Source organism: Pogona vitticeps, chromosome 6 (genome assembly GCF_051106095.1).
Source record: "Pogona vitticeps strain Pit_001003342236 chromosome 6, PviZW2.1, whole genome shotgun sequence".
In the NCBI taxonomy this organism is placed as follows: Eukaryota; Metazoa; Chordata; class Lepidosauria; order Squamata; family Agamidae; genus Pogona; species Pogona vitticeps.
In genome coordinates, this window is record NC_135788.1 from 97,686,754 (window position 1) to 97,708,970 (window position 22,217).

Here is a 22,217-nt window from a genome sequence, read left to right on the forward strand (position 1 = left end):
GCCCTCCTCGCTCCAGGAAAGGGGTGAGGTGTGTGTGGAAAACAGGAGTTGGGTGTCCTGCGAATGGGTTTCACTGGCGAATTCACTAGATCGGAAAGGATGCTTACTTTGCCGGCGGGAGAGGGGGGGGGCAAAAAGTAAATGCAAGAGTATTGGAGGTTTGGAAGAAAATAAACAAATAAAGCAAACATGCCGCCGCGCTTCTGATCACGAGTGTTTTTTGTACGTGTGTGAGCCCGCCCCTCCCCTTGTAGGGGTGGTCCTTTTTCTTCTTCTTTTTTTCTTTTTTGCTCCACCACGTGGCTTCCTCTTGCAAACATTTTCACTCATTTTTCCAGGTCGATTTTATTTAGGGGCGGTGCCAAAGTCAGCCTTAGAGACGTCCTCTCTCTGTGTGTGTATACGTATGTGTGGGTGAGTGTGTGTGTGCGCGCGCGCGTGCGTGTGTGGGGGAGTGTAACACATGAGTTGCGACTCAAAAGGAGTTGGGGGGGCCTCGGAAAGGAAAAAAAAAAGCCATTTTCCCAAGCCCGCCATAGCAAGTTGCAACCAAACCCACCAGCCCCATTGATTCTGCAAAACAGGGCACATTTTCCCCCTCCTTCCTCTTAAGATTATTCCCCCCTCCTTTCCTTCCCACACCCGAATTAACAAGCTTTTTTGTTTTGTTTTACTTGTTTTGGCCATCAAGATCGAATAAGAAACTTTCTCATTGGCCGTGGTTTTAAGAATCTGTTAAAAGTTTCATCACCCTCCTTCCCCACCCGGCGTGTGAGATTTTTTTTCTTCTTCCCCCCCGTCGTCGTCTTCTCGCCCTCCCACCTCCCGAGACTCCCTCCCTTTTTGGACCTACCCAACATTTTGTGCAAAACGCATCAGCCATGAACAAGCTGTACATTGGGAACCTCAACGAGAACGTTACTCCGGCGGATCTGGAGAAAGTCTTCAACGACCACAAAATCTCTTTCTCTGGCCAGTTCCTGGTGAAATCTGGCTATGCCTTTGTCGATTGCCCAGATGACCAATGGGCCATGAAAGCCATCGAAACTTTTTCTGGTAAGCCAAATGGATCTCTCTCCCTCTTCCCCCCCCCTTTCCTCTCCTTTTCTGGAACCGTGGGATTTTTCTTAATATTTTCCAAGATAAACACCACCGCTTCTCCAATACACACCTTTAAAAAGGACACAGACGGCCACTAAACGTTGATTGTCGCGGGTGTGGAAAGATTTAGCAAAAACGTGGTTTGTAAAGATGCGTTTAGCGAGACTTCTGGCTCTCGTGCTCCTTCCGCCCTGTTTCTTTCTCTACCCCTCTGGTGTCATCAATGAAAGTTCACTTTCGTTTCGTGTGCCCTCCACTCCCACTAGCCTAGGTTGTGGGGTGCAGCTTTGTTTCCCCCCCCCCCGTTCCCACTTTCTTCCCCGATCCTGGAATCAAGAACCGCGTCTCTTGCCTTCACCCTCGTAAAGCAGAATATAGTGAAAACGACTAACAGGGCCTAGGAGCGCCCATCAACTTCCATTGGAGATTTCTAGACAACTGGTTTCTTGTCTTTTTATCCTCTTCCCCTCTCCCTCAACTCTAATCCCAACTCAAATGGTGACTATTATTAGGATTATCATTATTTTACCCTATCAGGTCTCTCCTTTCAAATTAAAAAAAGAAAGGGGCCAAGTTATCGTTTCATCGCGGTGAGAAAACAAACCAAAATGGGTGAAAACAGGCTGTGTCGTGCTCCGGGGAGGTCTTTGGTCATCCCTCACCCTCAAAACCAGGCCTGCTTTAAAGGGTCATGAAGTGGCTCAAAACAAAAGTGAATCTTTTATCTCCTTAAATCCAGGTTCTGTGATCCACCCTGCCTTTCTTTCTCTCCTCAGTTGTTGATCTCTCAAGAGTTTGGCTTTACCTTACGATAAAATGTCCCCCTCTTTTTTTTTAAACGTTGTTAGTATGTGGTCCTTTCGGGGGGTAGGGGTGGGGAGGAGGGTTCTTCTGGAAGAGTGAGATGAACAGGAAGGAGAGGAGCTGTTGGACTTTGACCATTTTGATTTTAAACTGGGTTTTGTTGGGGCATGTGATGTAGGTATTAGCGCGAAGGTCGCCATGCTGCCAAGAGGCTGAGGGGAAACCAGATAGTACCCCATGTTGACTTTTGCTGAGAGCAACCCTCTTTTGCTTCCCCCTCTACTCAAAATGAGCACGTCTGGATTTTGATTCTGCTCATGTTCCAGTTTTACCATCCCTTTTCTCAGATGGATACAGTTTTAATTAATTTCCTTTTAAAAAAACAGCACGAATACTTCCAAAAGCCAAGCAAGCTGGGGTGGAATAAGCCAGAGAACAGGCCCGGCCATTCTTCTGTCTAGTGAAATGGATCTTCCATAATATAAATGTGAAGGAAATCAGATGTGCCAAAAGTATGGCCCTGGGGAAAGCTCTATTTCCTTGGGTTCCTTCCATTGTTTAGTCTTCTCAATTTAAAATCTGTTTTAATTTTTAATAAAAAGAGGTTGAGAGATCAGGCCATGTGGCTTCTGGTGAAATCCACCTGAATTCCCCAATGAAATTGAATCAGAATGCTGTACGATGAGGAGAGGTTGAATTTGATTGTTCATGTGGGTGCCTACATTTCTTAATACACATTTTTTTTAAAAAAATACACTTATCTTTGTAGGCAAAGTGGAGCTGCATGGAAAACAGCTCGAGATTGAACACTCGGTACCTAAAAAGCAAAGGTAATACAGTTATTCAGTTTCTTTAACTTTGTCAATATTGAAAGGCAATGGTTAAAATAAATTGTTAGGGAAATTGTTAAAAATGCCATGCCTGTGCAGGTAGATTTACGTGGTGTATTTATATTTTATTTCTCTGGTTCAGAAGGAAGCTGTTTGGCGAAAGGGTGAGGAAGTCTGGTGGTCAACTTGAACATATTATTTCAACTCAGATTCTTAAAGTTAGTTTTGGCATACTAAAAAGAAAAAAAGTAATAAACTGCAATGGTGCAGTAGCTGATAATTTGAAAAGTAGTAGACGTAGAGGCTTCATTGTTTAAGTAGTAGTGTCATTTGCTGTTCAAGTAAATATCTGCTTGACAAGACTAATACTAATTTTTTAAAAAGTCAATCGTATGTTTTGTTTTAATTTTCTTGCTAAATTAAGCAAGTAGAGAATGTATTGGCCCAGTTTCGTACAAGGAATGAATTCCTTTACCATTTATTGTTTTGGCCAATATGCTAAATGTTGCAGTTTTGTGGATATCTGTTTCTTTATGGTTTTTAAGTAATATTTTTGTATTTAAATGTGTATAGACTTTTATTCAATATTTTGGTTGCCTCCATTTATTTTGGCAGGTTTGGGTAGAAATGAGGTGGGAAAGAGCTATATTCTTTAAAGAGAAGTTAACACTTTTTTAGTGAAATCTGCGAAGTGGGCACAAAATGCAGGGGGGTTGTCTTTACTTGGAATTCAGCATATACTTAGAATTCTGCATTTCCTATGTAGAAGGTTAAAAATGGAGGTAAAGGGAGTTGTGTGAAATTAAGTGTCTGTGAACATCATACATCATTATCTCATGTTTTGTTGTTGCTTCCACAACTTCTGTTGTTTTCTAAAAAGAAAAACTTGGGACTTTCAAAGTTTGTAGCAGAATGTGCTGTTCAAGATCCCCCCATGGCTTCCTGCAGCTCCCTCTGTGAATTGGAAGGGTCCCAAAATCTATTTGATTAATTTGTTTTATTGTACCAACAGGCATGGCTTTGTGTAATGGGTGATCAATAGTCCTTGTTAACAGTCTTCCTAGCATGGTACAGAAGGTAGATTTGGTTTTAAATGACAAGTGGGGGAAAGTTACTAGGAAGGCAGTGCCAGAATTAAACGAAGCATAGTAAATATTGAGGGGGATATTGGTTTGTTAGATGGTAAGTGGAGGAGAAAAGAAATTTGATTATTCTTGTTTCTCCCTTAATGCTGCTTTTTTTTTTTTAAACCTAATGTGTAGAATAAGAATGATTTGAGTGATTACAAAGTTCTTATTCTCCTAAGACTTTAAGTAGTGCTAAAATCAACCATATACTGTATAGACTAATCACTGGAAGAATGTTGCAGTTCAAGCATATTGTAGTTAGTAAAATGCTTATAAGTAGAGGGATTAAACCTGCTAGTAGACGTGAAAGAGACACTTTTCTGGAGAAATATCACAAGTTTCCACATTTTAAAAAATGTATGAAGTTTCAACTCCATATGTCCAAAAATAACCACTTTCTTACTAGTCACAGTGGCCATGTTTGAGTTTGCAAAGTCTGCCTTAAAGACGTTGATTTGATGCCATTTGATGCATACTGGGATTTTATTTGTAGATTCCTTAAAGATTTTTAACCCTGTGCTGAGGATATTTGATACAAGCTTCTTTCGTAGTTTCCCTACAGAGAGTTTGCATTTCTTTCTGTAGAAGTAAAGGGAAATTGTTGAGATTTTCTGGCAAGTTTTTAGAACAAGAAAGTGTAGCCTATTTTTCCAGATAGATAGATCCCATTTTCCTATTGAGAAAAACTTCCACACACTGTTAAGACTGTACTTTTTTCAGGGTGTATGTATATGTGTTACTACTGTTGGGACTTGATTGTCCTATTTGAAGTGATTCCTAGAATGAGAACTAGTTAATTGAATATGATAAGCATATTCTCAATTACATGTGCCTAGTGAGAATTGACACCCCCAACCCCCCAGTTCCCAAATCTGTAAAGATTTGCCACCTTTTCAGCAGAGGTTGTAAATAAACTCTTGAGGAATGGGAACATCTTAATCTGTGTCTTCCAGTAATTAAAATAAAATAGTATAAAATCACACTTGGTTTGCTTCAATAAAACAATATATAATCTGTCCATTTCTCAGGAGAGTAGTTTGGTGACAATGATATGGTATATCTACTATTCATAGATTATGCCACATGTCTAGATTAAATAACAATTAAAATAGATACAAAATGTATGGCTGATTTGTGGGAAAATTACATAGAGTATATGTTTAGAGGGTTTACAGTACCTCCACCAACAGTGTGAATGATTTCAATATTTCATTTTAAGTGATTCCATTTTTCTTAAATATGTAAAATGTATATATAGTTTGGTGACTTTGGGATTTAGAAAAACTGAACTGTATATAAACAGATGACTTAAATATAAGCATGGTGTTCAAAAGTTTTTTTCAGATTACTGTACTTGGACTTAGAGTTTAAAGTTCTTTTTAAAGGTTCCATTAATTGGAAAGGAACTTAGTTACAAGAAAACGTGCTCTGCTTTAAACCATAGGAACATTTGGTTTTAGAAGAAGAAGAAAGAGTGAAACGTGTGTTTGATGTGTGTGTTTTCAGTTATCAGTTTATTGGAAAAAGCACTTGGGGGAAATTTGCAATTTTATTCCTCAAAAAGTCAGCAAATTCCAGTTGGTAATGGAAAGGGTTAATTAAAACAACCTGGAAGATGTTTTAAGAACTCAAGAATGTTAAGAAATGTTTGGAGGTTAGGGGTGGGGTTGTCTGAGACTGAAAAGATTGAAGTGGATAGAATTGTGGGGTGGGGGAGAGAAGGACAAACATGAATGGATGAAAACGAGCAGAGGGGAAATTAAGTGAAGCCATCAAGCAAACATTCCAAATATGAAGACTGGAAGTGACTAGCCTAGAGAGAATGAAACTTTAGTAACATAGGAAAAAAGTGATTATGCCTCAGTTGCCAAAAATTCTAAGAGATAGATGGATTTAAGAGAACTTATTAACAGGTATACTTCAAAGTTTTGCTATCTGCAAAAGTTGCACACTTACTGTTTATTTGGATTTTCTACTCCCCTCTCCCCCCATTTGAAAGGTTTGATACTTTCTGTAAAATGTTGATAAAATGTACAGTACTTAAGATATCTATATGAATAGTGTACTAGTCAGTACATGCATAGCAGCTTGATTATTACTATAATAGAAATGTTGAATGCTTTGTAACTATGTGTAAATACAATATGTATGTTGCTTTATATACTTTTCTGAAGATCAGGTATGTGTGATCTTGTCTTTGACACAATCAACAGTGCACTCCATATACTGTACAGGTAACTCAAGAGAAAAGTCATATTGGTTTCAGGAAGATGTACTACTTACTCAGTGTTTATAGTATTACATAGCTAGTCAGAGATGGGCACCATTGAGTTCAGTAGGACTCCCTCCCAAGTATATGTGAATAGGAATGCAACTTAAAGAATCTACAGAATCATTTCATTTCCTGGCAACAGTTTAGCATTGTACATGTTTGCATCCTCACCGCCACTATAAATAAAAGATAGCATGTTTGAGTCTTTCCCCCATACTTTCACTTAAATGCACTAAACATATTTTTTGAAATATGGTAGCTTTTTCTTTTTGATTTCTGCATAGGTGTTTGCAGAAAGACCCATTTGAGCCTTCTTGTTTTGTACAAACATTTTGTCTTCTGAATTATGTTTCACAATTCAGTAGCAGAAACAGGTATTCGAGAATGCTGTGTATCCATAGAGAATGTTCATAGAGAATGATTTAAATATATACCTGAAAAGTAGTCCCAGTACATATTTAGCGAAAGTGGACAAGCGGATGTGAAGGAATCATAGAAGTGTAAAGCTGTTGCCTGGCTCTGACACTTTTGGCTTTTCCGCGCCAGTCAAAGATCTTTCTGCTTAGCCAATACTTTTTAATTAAATACTGTAGTATCCTTTAGCTGGCTGTATGACTAGCAGGATTTATTAATGATAAATTAACTGTTTTAATGTAGGGTATTATAATATTGGAAATGTTTAATGGTTTTAATGTTTTTCTAAAGTTTTAATGTTGTACGCCACTCAGAGACCATTGATAATGGTGCAGCTAAAAATCTTGTAAGTAAATAAATAAATCTGAAAGGAACTCCAGGGGCCATCAAGCCCAACCTCTTGCCAAAGCAGGAAACCAGCTGTTACCAGAAACCAAGCGCCTAGTTGTATAAGTGTATGTAAAGACACTTCTTTCACATAGAGGGCCCCACCAGGGTAACACGTGGTTTTCATTCTGAACTCATGCTACAAGTTTTTGCACGTGCAGGAAATTTAACAGGCTAGAGAAAGAGTTAGTGTGAATGTTGCCCCTTCAGATGAATCTGAATTTATGTGAAATCATTTTCTGTTTTGGGGGTTGCTTTTTTTTGTAGTCCACGTGTTTAGTTCAGTGGGCAAGAGCAGTGCAGTCCTACACAGATGTAACATGCACTATATTCCATGCAGCTTAATTGTAAGGACACATAAGAATGCAGTATGTGGTGGAATCCCAAGTACCTGCTTTGGTCTGATCACAAGAACATGACAGAGGGAAGAAAGTGATAATTTAGAGCTTAACATTTTTTTCCCCTCATGTTCAAGAAGGGAGAAATTTGTTCACTAATGTTAAAACAAAACAAAACAGTAAGAGAGTGAAGAAATGCAACTGTTATTTGGCTGGTAGGGAAACAAAAACAACCAATTGCTGTTGTTTGGTTAACATTGCCAACTCTAAAATAAATAAATAAAATAAGTAAGTAGATGTTTTCTAGAACTGTGCCAGCAAGCATGTAGTAAATTTTCTTGGAAAACACAACAAATTTAGCACCTGATGAATAAAACTCAAGTCCCTTTTAGAAGGTAATATTAGTTGCTAATAACCAGCCTCATGCAATACTTGTTGAATTTATAAATAGGTATTTCCCTTAGCGACACCAAGTTTCTAAAGCTCTAATCATCTGTATGCTTACTTGCGAGTAAGCACTACTGCACTTTATGGGATTTGTTTTGAGTAATCATGCATAGGATTGAACCGCCTGTCTTTTGGATATATATGGGATAATGTCAGTTTGTTTCTGTATCAGACAAACCACATGTTGGGAAGTTTACAATCCCTCGAAGAGGGTGACTCAGATTAGAACGTTCATCTCTAGAATAGGAGAAACAGAATGATGGCAAGTTCTATCAAGGCGTGGAAATCTTTGGCTCTCTAAGTGTTTCAAACACTGTTCTCATAATCCCCTACCACTGCCCTGCTGTCCATAGCATCTGGAATTTGAAGTCCAAAACGTCTGTAGGGATCTGCTCTAAGTTGCAGACCTCCTCTGAAAATAACTCAGAGTGGATCTGTATTATAGTGTAATAGCACTTTGTTGCGGTTCCATCCTATAGAATCCTGGCAGTTTCTGTTTGGAGTTAGTAATTTGAATTCTCTGCCAGAGAGCTCTGATACACTCCCCTGAACTCCTGTGCTAGAGCTCCTTAGCACATGTAGTAATTCTAACTGCATCATACTACAGCCATGGCAATTAAAGTGGTATCAGATTGCTGTACTTGTAGGTATCTTTCTTAGGAACGATGGACAAAAAGTTCTGTGGAAAAGATTTGTGGAAATGTTGTAATGGCCAGAATCCTATTGGTAATTTACATGTATGTAAGTAAAATAGTGTAAACCATGGCAGCAGATTGCCACTAATTAATCCTGGAAGCATGTTTGGTCATGCAACAAGTATGTATCCAGGAAGGCAACTGGCAACATCCTCTTAATGAGTAGGAGTTTGCAGCCCATACTTGTTTCACTTATACATGTGTGTCTGTGACTTGTAATTTGCTTTCAGTTAACACCAGAGGTAAATTGTCTGGAGTGTAAGAGGTTGCATCCATGAAAGACAAAGAGCCTTCCTCTACAGATCAAAGATGTAGAATCATCGCAGCTGGGAGCCAAAGGGCTGCTTTGGCTCTCAGTTCAGAAAAAGGTATCACCTGCGCTTGCATTTTAGTTTTATGCAAGCCAGTGACATTTGTGCTTTATTACCTCCCCTTTTTTTGAGAGACATTCCCCTATGCCATGCTGTAAAACTTTTGTCACTCCCTCCCTTTTCAAACTTGCTATGCCATGTCAGGATGCTGTTTGAGAAATGCCAGCTCCTGTCTTTCCTTGGATGAACAGCATTAATTGCATGATTCTTTGGATCTGGGAGTAGTGTCAGTTTCAGTGTATCTGAAAGCCCTCTGGCTTGAAGCAATTTAGAATAAGTGGGGATGATCCATTTGGGATTGTAAATTTTTACTCCTGATTTATATACCCATTGTGATAGATTTGAATGTTCAGTGTGGTTTCCATGAACTGTGAATGAGATCAGTCCTGCTTGAGTTTGAAACAATACACATGTCTCATTTTGAAAGTTGTAAATTCTTTCTTTCTTTTTTGTTCCTAATTGAAGGAGACAGTGAGGCATATCCTTTTGCGGGTGCTGAGATTAATAGATTCTGTGTGTCTGAGCCTTAATGCATGTTGACTATTTCACTGAGCATCCCAGTAGCATCTTGGAAGCTAGAACTTCCTACCAGAAGATGGGCAGCTTATTTTATATCCCAAACCTACTGATGTGCTCATGTAAATTATCATTGGTCAAGTTTTGTTTTCAAGAGTCATACTATTTTGTGGGTCTCGTGAAGAATTTTTGGAGATCAGTTGTCTCACCCTAACAAATGTTCTGGTGTTGGATACCTCTCTGCCTTCTCTCTGTGTATGCTGTATGCCTCAGACTTACATGTTGAACAGTTGCTGTGTGTATCCTAGATCCCTTCCACTTGAATTTAGCTGCCAAGTGAATATTTCAGAAATATGTCCCTGGAATATTAGGATGTATGTGTGTGATGCGGGGCGGGGGGGGGAGATGACTATTTCATCCATGGTTTGCTGTAAGTGTTGAAACGTTTTTGTTGGACTTGCTGTGTTTCACTGCAAGAATAATGTGATCAGAGATATTCTACAAATTTACGTCAACACACAGTAAAACTGGTTTGTTTTTTTGGTATCTAATGGGAGGTCTCTGTGCTTTCTGTCTGAAGAAACTTGCAATCGTCACTACTACTCAAAGTTTAGAAAAGCTAGCTTTTAAACCATGGTCCCCAGAACTGCTTAGCCGAGATGACCACTAACCATTTGACATGGAGGATTTTAGGAGTCACAGGCCAAAAAAGCAACTCAACTCTTCCAAACTCTGTTACTACTGGATTACATGATATATTAAATTGGGAGAAACTGTTGAGGTGTTAAGCAGCATCAGGTGTTTAGGAACATTTTTTTAAAAAGCTCACTTTCCTTAAGGTTGATAAGCTATTCAGATGTATTTAAAACTTACACTAAATTCTTGATTAAATTGGTACTTAATAGGATTGTCCAGAATTTGTATGATAGAATTCAGTTTAGCAAATATCTTTTTAAGCTCGCCTTCCATTTCAGCTGTGCCTAATTGGTCTCTATTCTCTGCTGAAGGCTCTTTGATCTAGTAGAGACTGCCAGGAGCAGGATGACAAATGGGCAATTGGGGTAGATTCCTCTTCTACAGTGCATTTCCCCACCCCATCCCAAATCTGCTTTGAAAGGCTGATGAATCCCTTCAAACTACATGGGAAATGGTTGAAGGGCTGAGTAGCACCAGAAAATAGTGACAGTCTCCTTTTTGCTTTGTTGATGGAAGCCCCCACTGAAGGAAAGAGGGATTTGTTGCCAGAGTGACACCAGTTGGATGCAATCCTTTATTCATGAGGACACATTGCAAAGAAAGTTAAGGATGCACAATCTTACTTATCAATTTTACTGAGCTCAAAGCAATGTCCATGGCTCCTCCTTCTCCTTACTTTATCCCCACAAGCCACAGTGTGAGATAGGTTGGGAAGCTGGGAGAGAGTGGCTAGCCCACTGAGCTTCGTGGCTTAGTCAGGACTTGAATCTGTGTCTCCTGAGTCCAGCATTCTAGCCACTACACCACTAGTTCAGTCCAGCATTCTAGCCACTACTTTTGGGTCTTCAACAAAAGTAAGACATGAAGGGACTTGAATTCCTAGTGGATCGTATTCATGAGCACCAGCTTCTTAACTACTAGACCACCCTTGTGCCTTTAAATCGGTGGGATTCAAGTCCTCATGTAATTGTTGGTCTCTGGTTTCATTTCTTTTTATGGAATTTAAATTTGACCTTTTCTAAATTTGGTCCAAGAGTGGATTCATGCAAATCCTTTTTTTCAGTCTGAAAACATATATGGCATTATTTTTGGTGGTGAGTTTAATCCCATTTCCCAGCCAGTGTAAAGGACAAATGACAACATTGCCTCTTACAAAGCTTGGAAAACAGACTGAATTGAAACATGTTTTGTCATGACCCAGCCTTGTGTTGAACCCTTTGTGAGACTAGTTGAACGTGGGCAAATCCACTCAAGTTGACTTCAAGCTGCAGGAAAGAAAATGCTTGTACAAATCAACACAAGATTGGCTGAAAGCCAATGAGATAATGTGGAGTCTCTTGAGAAATCTTGAGTCAGATTCTTATTCATGACATAGTCTTAGGCAAGTCACTGTTTCACCATAACCACTTCCACATCCATAAAACAAATAATCCTGACCTACAGTATAGTATTATGAGAACATGAACTTTCAAATGAATCTAAAGCACTGTCCAGTAAGAGAGACAGTACCACCTAGTGGCTAAGAGACTGGTAAGGAAGTTCCTTGTTCAAGTTTTGTCTCTGCCTTGAACTCACTTGATAGTCTTGGGTAAGCTACACTCTTAGTCCATTAAGGAGCAGTACAAGGATAATAATTTTTATGTCACATTATAGATGCTAGATAACTGAGGCATAGGGGTTGGTTTTCCGTCAGATAGGGTGATATCTAGGGGGCATCATCAAGTTCCAAGCGGGGGAGATAGGTGGTGCTTTCCTGGAAATTCTGATGATCTGGCTTTTTGCCTCCTGCCTGTTTCTGGCTTAGTGAAGATGGGAAGACCTGGCGCCTCAACGGCCTGAACTCTGATTCCCTCTCCTGGCTTTTTGGCTGGAGGTCACCTTCAGCCCCTTCAAACATGCATGTAAATAAATGGTGAGTAGTCATGTAAGCTCACTGAGATCTGTGAGATCCCCTGAATAAACATGCATAAGAGATGCCCCCCTTGCAATTGAATTATTTGGCTTAATAATAGATTGAATCCCATTTGATTTGAGAGTTAGGGAAGTGGAATCAGTTTCCTGATGATTCAGCATGTCATGGTGAAGTCCAAAAATCCATGAAAAGTAAGTAGATCAAGCTTTTGATTCATTTTTAAAAATGCTTTCTAGAAAACATATTACAGTCGTGCCCCGCTTTACGATTGCCCCGCATTATGATGAAACTGCATTACAATGATGTTTTTGCAATCGCAAAACGATGGTCGAATAAGGGTTTTTGGCTTTGCGATGATCGGTTCCCTGCTTCGGGAACCGATTCTTCGCAAAACGACGATTTTTGAACAGCTGATTGGCGGTATAAAAATGGTCGCCGAGTAAATAAAATGGCTCCCCGCTGTTTTCTGGGACGGATTCCTCACTGCACAGGCACCAAAAATGGCCGCCCTATGGAGAATCTTCGCTGGACGGTGAGTTTCTGGCTCATTGGAACACATTGAAGGGGTTTCAGTATGTTTCAAAGGGCTTTTTATTTTCGCATTACGACGTTTTCGTTCTACAGCGATTTCGCTGGAACGAATTAACGTCGTAATGCGACGCACCACTGTAGTTGAAATCCTGCTGGTAGTGCACAACGTAAGCCAGAAATTATACAAACGGTGTCTGTAATCTTACCAGCTGTTCTCTTGCTTGGAGAGCTGATCTCTGTAAGCATGACTAAAGCATTGGGCTCCCACCTTCCCCCTTCTGTATGTTCAGGAGAAGGATTTTGCCAAGATTTGGTTTAAGTGTCTACAACTTGAGATTTTTTTCATTATACACAAACCAGGAATCATGTATGGTAACTGTTGATTAATTAGACCACCACAACTATTCATAGTTGGTAGGTTTGAAAAATAATTGAGGTTTGTTTGAAAGCATTGATTTTGGATCGAGCATAACACCAAGCTGGGGATCATAGAAATGCAAACTGAATTCTATATATTGGATGAGAGGGGGATAATGCAAGCCAAGGCGTTGGCTTTAGCTGTCAGAGGCTAATCCATTTACAGTTCTAAATCCTGGTTTGGTGCTAACTTGCAGACAGGGCCACTGTCTATACCACATTTGCTCTCAGTGATGATACTGAATCTGGTGTTGATAGCTTTAATGAGCCAGAACTCTATTATAGACCAAAAAATAGACAGGTCTTAATTTTATTCTAAGACTTATGGCTTACTAATAAGTTCCTTGAAGTAACTAGAGTAGCCTGATAGCATTTAAATTGTCATGACTCTGCTCCTGGGATTTGCAGTTTATTGTTGGGCATTTGAGATATTCTAATAGAGAGCTTTTGTGTGCTTTCTTGAAGAATTCTAAATAAAAACACAGGAGGTTGTGTTGAATTTGGGACCTTCCTCATACAAAACACTCACTCTGCCTCAAAGCTACAGCCTTCCCCAAATGGTATAAAAGACTTAGATGGAGGAGTAGAAGGCATACTCATTAAATTTGCAGATGACATCAAAGGGGGACAGCTAATACTTCAGAAGACAAAACTAGGATTCCAGATGACCGTTAATGGATTGAAGAATTAGACCAAAACAAGCAAAATGGATTCCAGTGGGGAAAAATCTGTTGGAGAAATGTTGGATGATCCCCCATTCAGTCTCAATCAGTCTCTATTTGGAAAGATAAGTGAAACTTGTGCTTGACAGCGTTATTTTTTTTAAAGCTGCACATTATGGTGGCCTTACTGGCTGAGTCAGGATGCTGACCTGGATTGAAGAAGATGAACAGTAAGATGATCGAAGTTGGAGAGTGACTGGACTGGGATTGTGGTAGTGGTGGTGGGTAGCTGGAAATGCTTTGTTCATAGAACAAAGCATGCATAGGAGGTGCATGCTTGTAAACATAACCATATGTTTAGGGGCCATTCCCAGGTTCCTTGATTTGGTAAATCAGCTCCTCTGTAGGTTCTGTTGATTCAAATGGGCCTACTCTGCCATGACTTGCTATGCTGACTAGACTCTACTGTTTCAGTAGATGATTCCAGGTCTACCAGTCCTAATGCATATGCTACAGATAATGTTTTCTAGGTAGAATGTGATGGCTGGGGACACAGCCTAGTTGTCAATCGTTACAGGTAAAATTTCCATCATCTCTAGATAAAGAAGGCATAACTTCCTATGGGACAAAAGGCCAGGCTGACGTACCACCAGCTCTCGGGCCACCAATATGTAGTTTCTGCCATTATTGAAAATTGATGATGGCTGCTGAAATGCAGTATCTGTCTGTGGTGAAGGTGGATGCCTGAACACCTTCCCACGCTAGTGAGCCCTGCTGGTCTGCTGGATAGAGTGGGAAGGTTCCAAAGCTCCCCTTCTTTTCTGTGTCACAGCCACCAATTTTCTCTTCTGCAGTCATGTTGGTAGCAGCACCATTGTTTAGGTGGTGGCACATATGTGGGTGGGAATGGAAAATGCCTTTTGTGACTGTGTATGGCTCTCAGGCTTATTTGCTCATCCTGAGTTAAAGAAAGGCAAGTAACAGGGCTGAGTATGATATCTGCATCAGATCCAGGTCAGTCTTTGTCAATCAGAATAGAAAGCATTGAGTTAGTTCTCTTTTAATTTTAACAATTTATTTGGTTCCCTGGGGTGATCAGGAATCCCACACATTCGTATATAGAATTTCACATGGGTAACTAAGTAATTTGGTGAAGATGGACAGTGCTTGCATTGATTCCTCTAAAACCATCACTAAAATTAAGTGGGTTGATGGAGCGGTCATAGAATAAGCCACATCTCTGAAAGTGGTTTTTTTTTTTCATTTTTTCAATAGCCTCGGAAAAGTCTAACAATTTACTTACTTACTTACTTACTTACTTACTTACTTACTTACTTACTTACTTATCCATCCGCCTGCCCACCCCACCTTTCTCTTTAAAATGACCCAAGGTGTCTTACATTATTAAAAGACAATATAACAATGGTGAGTATACAAATGCTAAAAAGAATCAAGCAAATACCATAGAAAAAACATAAACACATTCAAAGCAGTAAGGTCCAACAAACCCTTAAAAAACTACTGAGGCAGCCAGTCACTCTGTTTTCTTGGTGTCCATGGAGCAGACCTCTCCAAGAAATATGGAGATGCATGCTATTAACTAGCCTTTTTGACAGTTTTTTTCCTCTTTAGTGATTTTATAGGCTTATTTGGAAAACTAGAATAAAACAGTTGTGTAAGTCTTTCAGTGGGGAATAAGATATCTGAATAACAAGAATGGATTTTCTTTTGTTTAATTAATTACTGTGTTCATGTAGAACAGTGGCCTGTATATCCAATAGAGAGTGACACTTTGAGACTGTTGAATGTGAGGGTTGCCTATATTCTGAAATGAAGGATGAACCTCCTCCCCCACTCAGTTCAGGGCCCCCCATGGTTTGATTTCTTGCTCATGACCTATTCTCCAGTCATATATTATAAATTATACATCCTATAAATATTTGGTTATATAAGGGAACACAAAATTCCTTGATCACATTATGTTGTTGTTAAGAATGGCACATGGACTTGATTATACAGTACATTCTATAAGATCATCGTCAAATCTGCTTAAAAATTAAAGATGGAAAAAGCCATATACCACCTAGTTTTATCATAGATGCAAGCAGCACATGGAAGATGTTGCTTTTTAGGATTGTAAATCTCAAAATCCCTTAGCCATCAGGTTGTGTAGTGGATTCTAGGAGATGTAGTCTAAAAGTGAAATAAGTGCAAAGGCAAAGCTTCAAGCATCAAACCTACCTCCTGCAATCAATTTTAAGTTCAAATTGTGCTGAACCACAGTATGAGAGCAGATGTAGTATAGAAACGTTCCAGTACCTCAAATGAATCCTGGAACACCCACACATACACACACCTATCACGCACAAAGGCTTGTTTGGTGACCAGCCATTGTGAAACAACAGGGCAGGTGACATCCTGATCCCAAATATGGGTGGTCAGTCAGAAATGGATCTTCCTTTCCATATTATTGTAATTAAGCAGGGTGAATTTGATTTATATCCTGATTTAATGTAAAAAAAAGTTGTTAACATGGTTTTTAAAAATCCTTTTTTATTTAAATCAGTCTGGTTTTTAAAAAATCATTGATTTTTATCCACCCTGTAATTAAGACACTAAGCTAGCAAGTTGTTTGACAATTGCTATTTAACAGTGCAACCCCTTTAGTTGTGATATTGAGCTTGGGCATGGAAGATTTGATTTCAGCCGTAGGGTTTACATGGATGATCAGTCTAAAATGCATTTCTATCACTCTTGAGTCTATGTGGGATCATCTTGCAAGCCTTGATTCAAAGGTAATATAAGGAAGAAATTGATTTGTTTTGACCCTAAATCATAACAAAACCCCAGCTTTTGCCAAGGCAATGAGAAGGTACAGCCTTCTGTTTGTTTTATTCTGCCTAGCATGTTAAATTGTTTAAATTGCATAGATTGCTCTAAGTTGTTTTTATTGTCCATGATCTACCCTGAGGTCTGTGGGTATAGGTTGGATATAAACATTCTAAACAAATAGATAAACAGATTCAATTGTCTATTAAAACAGCATACTGTATTTGTTTAAAAATATAGCTGCCAAACACACATAGCTGAGAAGTGAAGTAAAACCATTTTTCCAGTTGTTGAAAACAAATTCCTAATAAGAGTTCATTCAGCTTTTTTGTTGAATGGAGCAGTGTCTCATTTCTAGTATCAGGTGCTGTAGGTCAGGCTTTAGAAAAAAATTACTCTTCGGATGGAATGGCTTGTTTACAAACATTGTGGTAATTCAAAGATACTAATTATTTATTATATTTGGATCCACTTTCTTCCACTGAACTTAAGGCAACGTACATTGCTCTCTTCGTGCCTACTTCACAGTATTGTCACATCAAACCTCCCAATCACTGAGAGCAAGTAACATCTCTAATATTACATACTGTATTTCATGGCATAGTTGCAGCCCTTGAACTTGAATCTCCCAGAAAGCCATGTCTTCTTCCCCACAGTATTTGAGTTCGGTAGTTGTGTAGCTTTTGTACATTGTTTCCCCCCTTCTGAATGCTTGAAGTGCCTCTCCTAGTATGGAGCTGCTGGAAGTTAGAGTATTATCATATTGATTTAAACCACAATTTAAATCCTATTTAAAATAAAAAATAATTTTTTATGACAATTTTTTAAAAAATCATTTTTTAAAAAAAATCACGATTTAAATGGCAATTTAAATCAATTTATTTTTTAAAAATCATTGGAATTTATCCACCCTAGTGTTAAAATAAAATGTGAAAGTTTTTTGCTTTTGCCTTTTTTCCCACCCACTATTGGAATGTAGCCCCCAAGAATCTCTAAAATAAGGTTATTCATTCATTCATTCATTCATTCATTCATTCATTCATTCATTCATTCATTCATTCATTCATTTTGCTTTTCTCCCAGTGAAGGGACCCGAGGTGGTTCACAAATGGTAAAAAATTAATACATTACAAATAAACATACTGTAGTATTACAATAATTGGTTAAAAGATTAAAATGAACTGAAAATAATAATGTGTAGTAACAAAAATCAAAACTTGCTATGGCCGTTAATTGTTAAAAACCTGTATAAAAAGGATGGTCTTTAGTTGACCTGAAAGAGGGAGAAGAGGAAGGAAGTCAACCTAGCTGCCCAAGGCAAGGCATTTCACAAACCCAGACCATCTGTAGAGCAGGCCCCTTTGTTGTATTTCTGCCAGGGTTGCCGGTGAAGGCATTGAGCCTGATAGAAGGGCTGCCCCTGAAGATTGGTATCCTTGGATTGGGGAAACCCCAAGGTATGCACTAGAAAAGTCTGTATAAGAACATAAACTCTGTTGGAAGGATTTGTTTTGTAATGATGTAATTATTAGTAAGAGTGATAATTGAATGGAATGATGAGACATTTTTTAATAAGGAGCATTGTGCACTGGTCTGTTTTGCTGTGTCTTAATGTGTATTTTCTTATGACTCATAAGAGTAGGAAAAGAAAAAAAAGACTCAGGTTTATTTTTAAAAATGGAGGTAAGGAAGAGGTTCCCTTGGGAGGTCTTTTGCTTTTTCAGGATATGGGTCATTTACTTTCTTGCCGTTGACATTCAAGAGCCATGACATGATCAGGAATTAGGTATTTCCCTAGTTACTCAGTGGTTTCAGCACTATACCTGGAACAATAAATTGAGGATGTGAGTGCAGATACAGGTATAGTGTAACCCACACTGGTGGGAGAAGCAAGAGACTAGTGTGAAAGTAGCATCTAAAAAGTAAGAAATGAAAGATTGAAAACTGCTGTGCCAAAGGATAGTAGCAAGGAGGGAAATTTGCCTCAACCAATCACTTAGTAATGCAGAAGTAAGTTATGCCCTTCAGATGGGCTTGTAAGGAGATGGTTCCCCAACTCAGTACAGATGGGATGATTGGAGCTGTCGTCTAACACAGTGGTCACCAACATTGGGCCTCCAGATGTTCTTGGACTTCAACTCCCAGAAATCCTGGCCAGCAGAAGTGGTGATGAAGGCTTGTGGGTGTTATAGTCCAAGAACATCTGGAGGCCCAAGGTGGGGGACCACTGGTGTAACAAATCTGGAAGGCAGGGGTTTGGGGGAGGCTGGATTATTTATAAATAAATAAATAAATAAATAAATAAATAAATAAATAAATAAATAAATAAATAAATAATCCAGCCTCCCCCAAACCCCTGCCTTCCAGATTTGTTACACCAGTGGTCCCCCACCTTGGGCCTCCAGATGTTCTTGGATATATCCCGCCTGTCTGGTCGGTTAAGACCACTCTAGGTGGCTTTAGTGTCAATTCTGAAACCTTTTCATAGTGGTAGGCTGTATTTTTTACTGGCTTTTTGTGATTACTCAGAATTCATGTTGAAGGTCCAAATACGAAGGAGGCTTGTCAGTTCTGCCCCATGTTTCAGCAGTACTTGGAATCTCCGAAGTAGCATATGAGGAGTTGACAGTTCTTACCCCCGTTCTAAGCTCATGAAAAAGATAAGAGGGTTGTTATGTTCAATAGAGTTAAGCTGCAGGATTGTTGGTTACCTTACATATGCAACAGTTCAAATTTGTAAAATGCATAGCTAGGGAATAATGTGCTAGATTTAACATACTTACATTAAAATTTTAACTTTTCTATTAATCAAGAAAAATGCATGTAAATTCTAACTTTTAAAAAACTGTTTGGAAAATAAGTATTGTAGTAGGCATCCTTCGGTCTCGAGAGACTGTGGTAACGTGCTCTGAATAGAGGTCTTGGAACAGCGTCTAGTGTGGCTGAAAAGGCCAATTTGAGAGTGACAGTCCCTTCCACACTAAAGACAAATACAATCTGTCTCCTGTCCAGATCCCTGATTTTGCTGGTTTCGGGACTGCCTCTTTGCCTCGACCTGCTGGACAAGTGTCTCTTCAAATTGGGAGAGGCCATGATGCATCCCCTGCCTCCAGGCTGAATGCTCAGATGTCAAGTTTCCCATCTGTTGAAACTTTTCAATAATTTAATATTTAAATATTAAAATATTTAAATGTTTTAACATGTTATTTAGAGTGTATCAATTGACACTGTCCTCTTTTTAATACAACAGTGATGATTTTAAGAATAAATGGTAAATCTTAATGTGTTGTTATTAAGCTCTGGTGTTCTAATTTAATAATATAACTTGACTACCATGTTCAGAAGTTATTTTTTCTGCACTACTACAACTCCCAGAGTCCCCCAGGCAGCATCGGTACTTTCCCACGCTCCTGTTTGCAGCCCTGTGCCAACTGCCTTGCGTAACTCCTGGTTCACCAGCAAGACAATGCATTTTGTATTAGATGTTTTGTCAAACGTGTCATGCATGTATTAAGCACATTTCTGGCCCAGTTAGCTATTATCTCCTAACTGCAGAATTTTGGAGATTGTGGTTTTGTTAAAAGCAAGGTAGTGTCTTTTATGTTGCCACAGATAAACATGTTTGATCTACCCTCCCCAAAGGAGAACAGTTGGCTAATATAGTGGGACAGAACAAAAATGATGGGATACGGGTGGTGGCTAAATACTTTTAAGCCCCCACTTTTGTTTCATTCTTGGCGTTATTGGCTATAGACTCAAGGTTTGGGTGTTTAATTTCTCACTGTACTTTGTAGGAGAGCCAGCCTGGGTGACCTTTGGCAAGCTACACAGAGCACTCCCCTCCCCCAGAAGAAAGGAGTTATTTATTTATTTATTTATTTATTTATTTATTTATTTATTTATTTATTTATTTAATATCCCGCCTATCTAGTCAACTCAGGACCACTCTAGGCGGCTAACAAACAGCGATTAATAATAAAAGTAAACATATATAACACATCATAAATAATAAAAACCGTTACAAAGATAGAAAACCAATGGAGAGGGGAAGGGAAGGAACGTCAAAATTGTCTGGCGGGAAGGCCTGCCGAAACATCCATGTATTCAGTTGGTTCTTGAAGATACCCAGCGAGGGAGCCCTGCGAATCCCAGGAGGTAGATTGTTCCAGAGGCGAGGAGCCACCGCCGAGAAGGCCCGATTTCTTGTTTTCTCCTTCCGGGCCTCCCTCGGCGTTAAGCTCGTCAGCTTCACCTCCTGGCTCACATGAGTGACATGGGTAGATCTTGGTGGGAGTAGGCGTTCCGCCAGATATCGAGGCCCTAAACCGTTTAGGGCTTTTTAGGTGAGCATCAACACTTTGAAGTCGATGCGGAAACGGATGGGCAGTCATAAACCATTTCTGAGTATTCTGTACCTGGGATACTCTGGAAAGTGTCAATTGGAGTTACAATCACCTTGGTGGCACTTAATTAATTAATTACTATCGTATTCTAAGGTGGGGTGGGCAACACATGGTCTACATGTAGCCCTATTCTGCTGTTTGCAGTTGCCTGTTCTACACCACCGAATTTGGTGACCTAGCAGCAAGAGGCAAAAAGTTGTTTTACTTTATATTTCTTGCGGTGTCCCAAATAGCTGCCCTTTATGACAAGGTATGTGCTGTTGTTTTGCTTCGTTTTGTTCTGTTGCCATGGCACAAAATTTTAGAGTAGCAACATGGTGTGGTCCCAGATGGTTGTGGGTAGACAACATGGCCTCACCATCACTGGGAACTAGTCTTGGTTTTGGCACTGTAACTGTCTTACTCTTTGGGGAATTGCTAGTCTTTCACCTTATACTTTATATCTACCTTTAGCAGTAGCCTAATCGTGTAAAAATTAGCAGGTGACGCTTTTTCATAGTACAAACCTAAGTGCCATTTCTGCTAGGTGTCACAGTTGAAGGTAGAATTAAGGTTTACCTGCAGGAGCTAAGCTACAAGTTGGCAACTTTAGAGCAGCCGAAAAGAAAACTGCCATAGTTTGTGCTTTAGTTGAAATAATGCATGCAGATGATATACCAGCATTGAATTAAATTATTGGGAAATCAAGATACAAAGTATGTTTAATGCAAATGCAGTTTAATTTCTCTGAATGTAGTAATAATAGTAGTAATCATGTGCCATCAAGCCAATTCTGACTTAAGGTGAACCTTTTCAGAGTTTTCCAGGTAGAGGATACTCAGAAGTGGAGGCATCCTTGGACTATACAGTTTGCCCAAAGCCACACAGGCTGGTTCTATGTACAGGAGGCACAGTGGAGACTTGAACTCCTAACCTCTGGCTCCACAGCCAGATACCTACACCATGAACTATCTAGCCAGCTTCTCTACATGTAGAGTCCTGAACTGTAATATCTCCCTAGATATTTTAATCCTTTTTTCAGCCTTGTAGATTGCCCAAGGTAACCTGCGCTTGTAGAATCCATACAATAGTAATTTTCAAACTAATTTACATTAAAAGGTTTGGAGAGTCCAATAGTGGTATGAACTGCATAGGGAATCCTGGGAGATTTACTGGGCTGCAGGTGTTCAGCATTTTTAAGATGAGTCCCACGGGTTGTTTTCTCTTACAATACAGTTATGATTTGTAAGTGTAAATTATAAAATGTCATGCTGAGGAAAGGAAAGAGAACAAGGTGTGAGGCGAAGGGTCACCTCAGCCAGGATCAGAAGAATGTACCGTCCGACTCTCAAAGACAGAAGAGCAAGAGACGGGAGTTACAGAAAGGGAATTAAGTAAATTAGAAATAAAGGAAGAGACTGAAAGGGCATGCATCAGGCGGGAAAAGAGGACGATAAAAGGGGTAGAAGGAGGGGGTGAGAGAAAA

At 39.4% G+C, this 22,217-nt stretch overlaps 1 protein-coding gene across 4 annotated transcripts in view; it reads left to right on the forward strand.

Annotated features, from left to right (window-relative positions):
• The first annotated feature begins 10 nt into the window (after positions 1-10).
• IGF2BP1 (insulin like growth factor 2 mRNA binding protein 1) overlaps positions 11-22,217 on the forward strand; it is a 106,689-nt gene continuing 84,482 nt past the window's right edge. For all 4 annotated transcript variants that reach the window (XR_012088638.2, XR_012088637.2, XR_012088639.2 and 1 more), the window contains exons 1-2: positions 11-1,056; positions 2,675-2,735. Coding sequence is in view for 1 of the 4 variants with exons in the window: in XM_020814726.3 (XP_020670385.1) it covers positions 882-1,056; positions 2,675-2,735 (236 nt within the window). In the remaining 3 variants the exon portion in view is untranslated. The remainder of the gene's footprint in view (positions 1,057-2,674; positions 2,736-22,217) is intronic.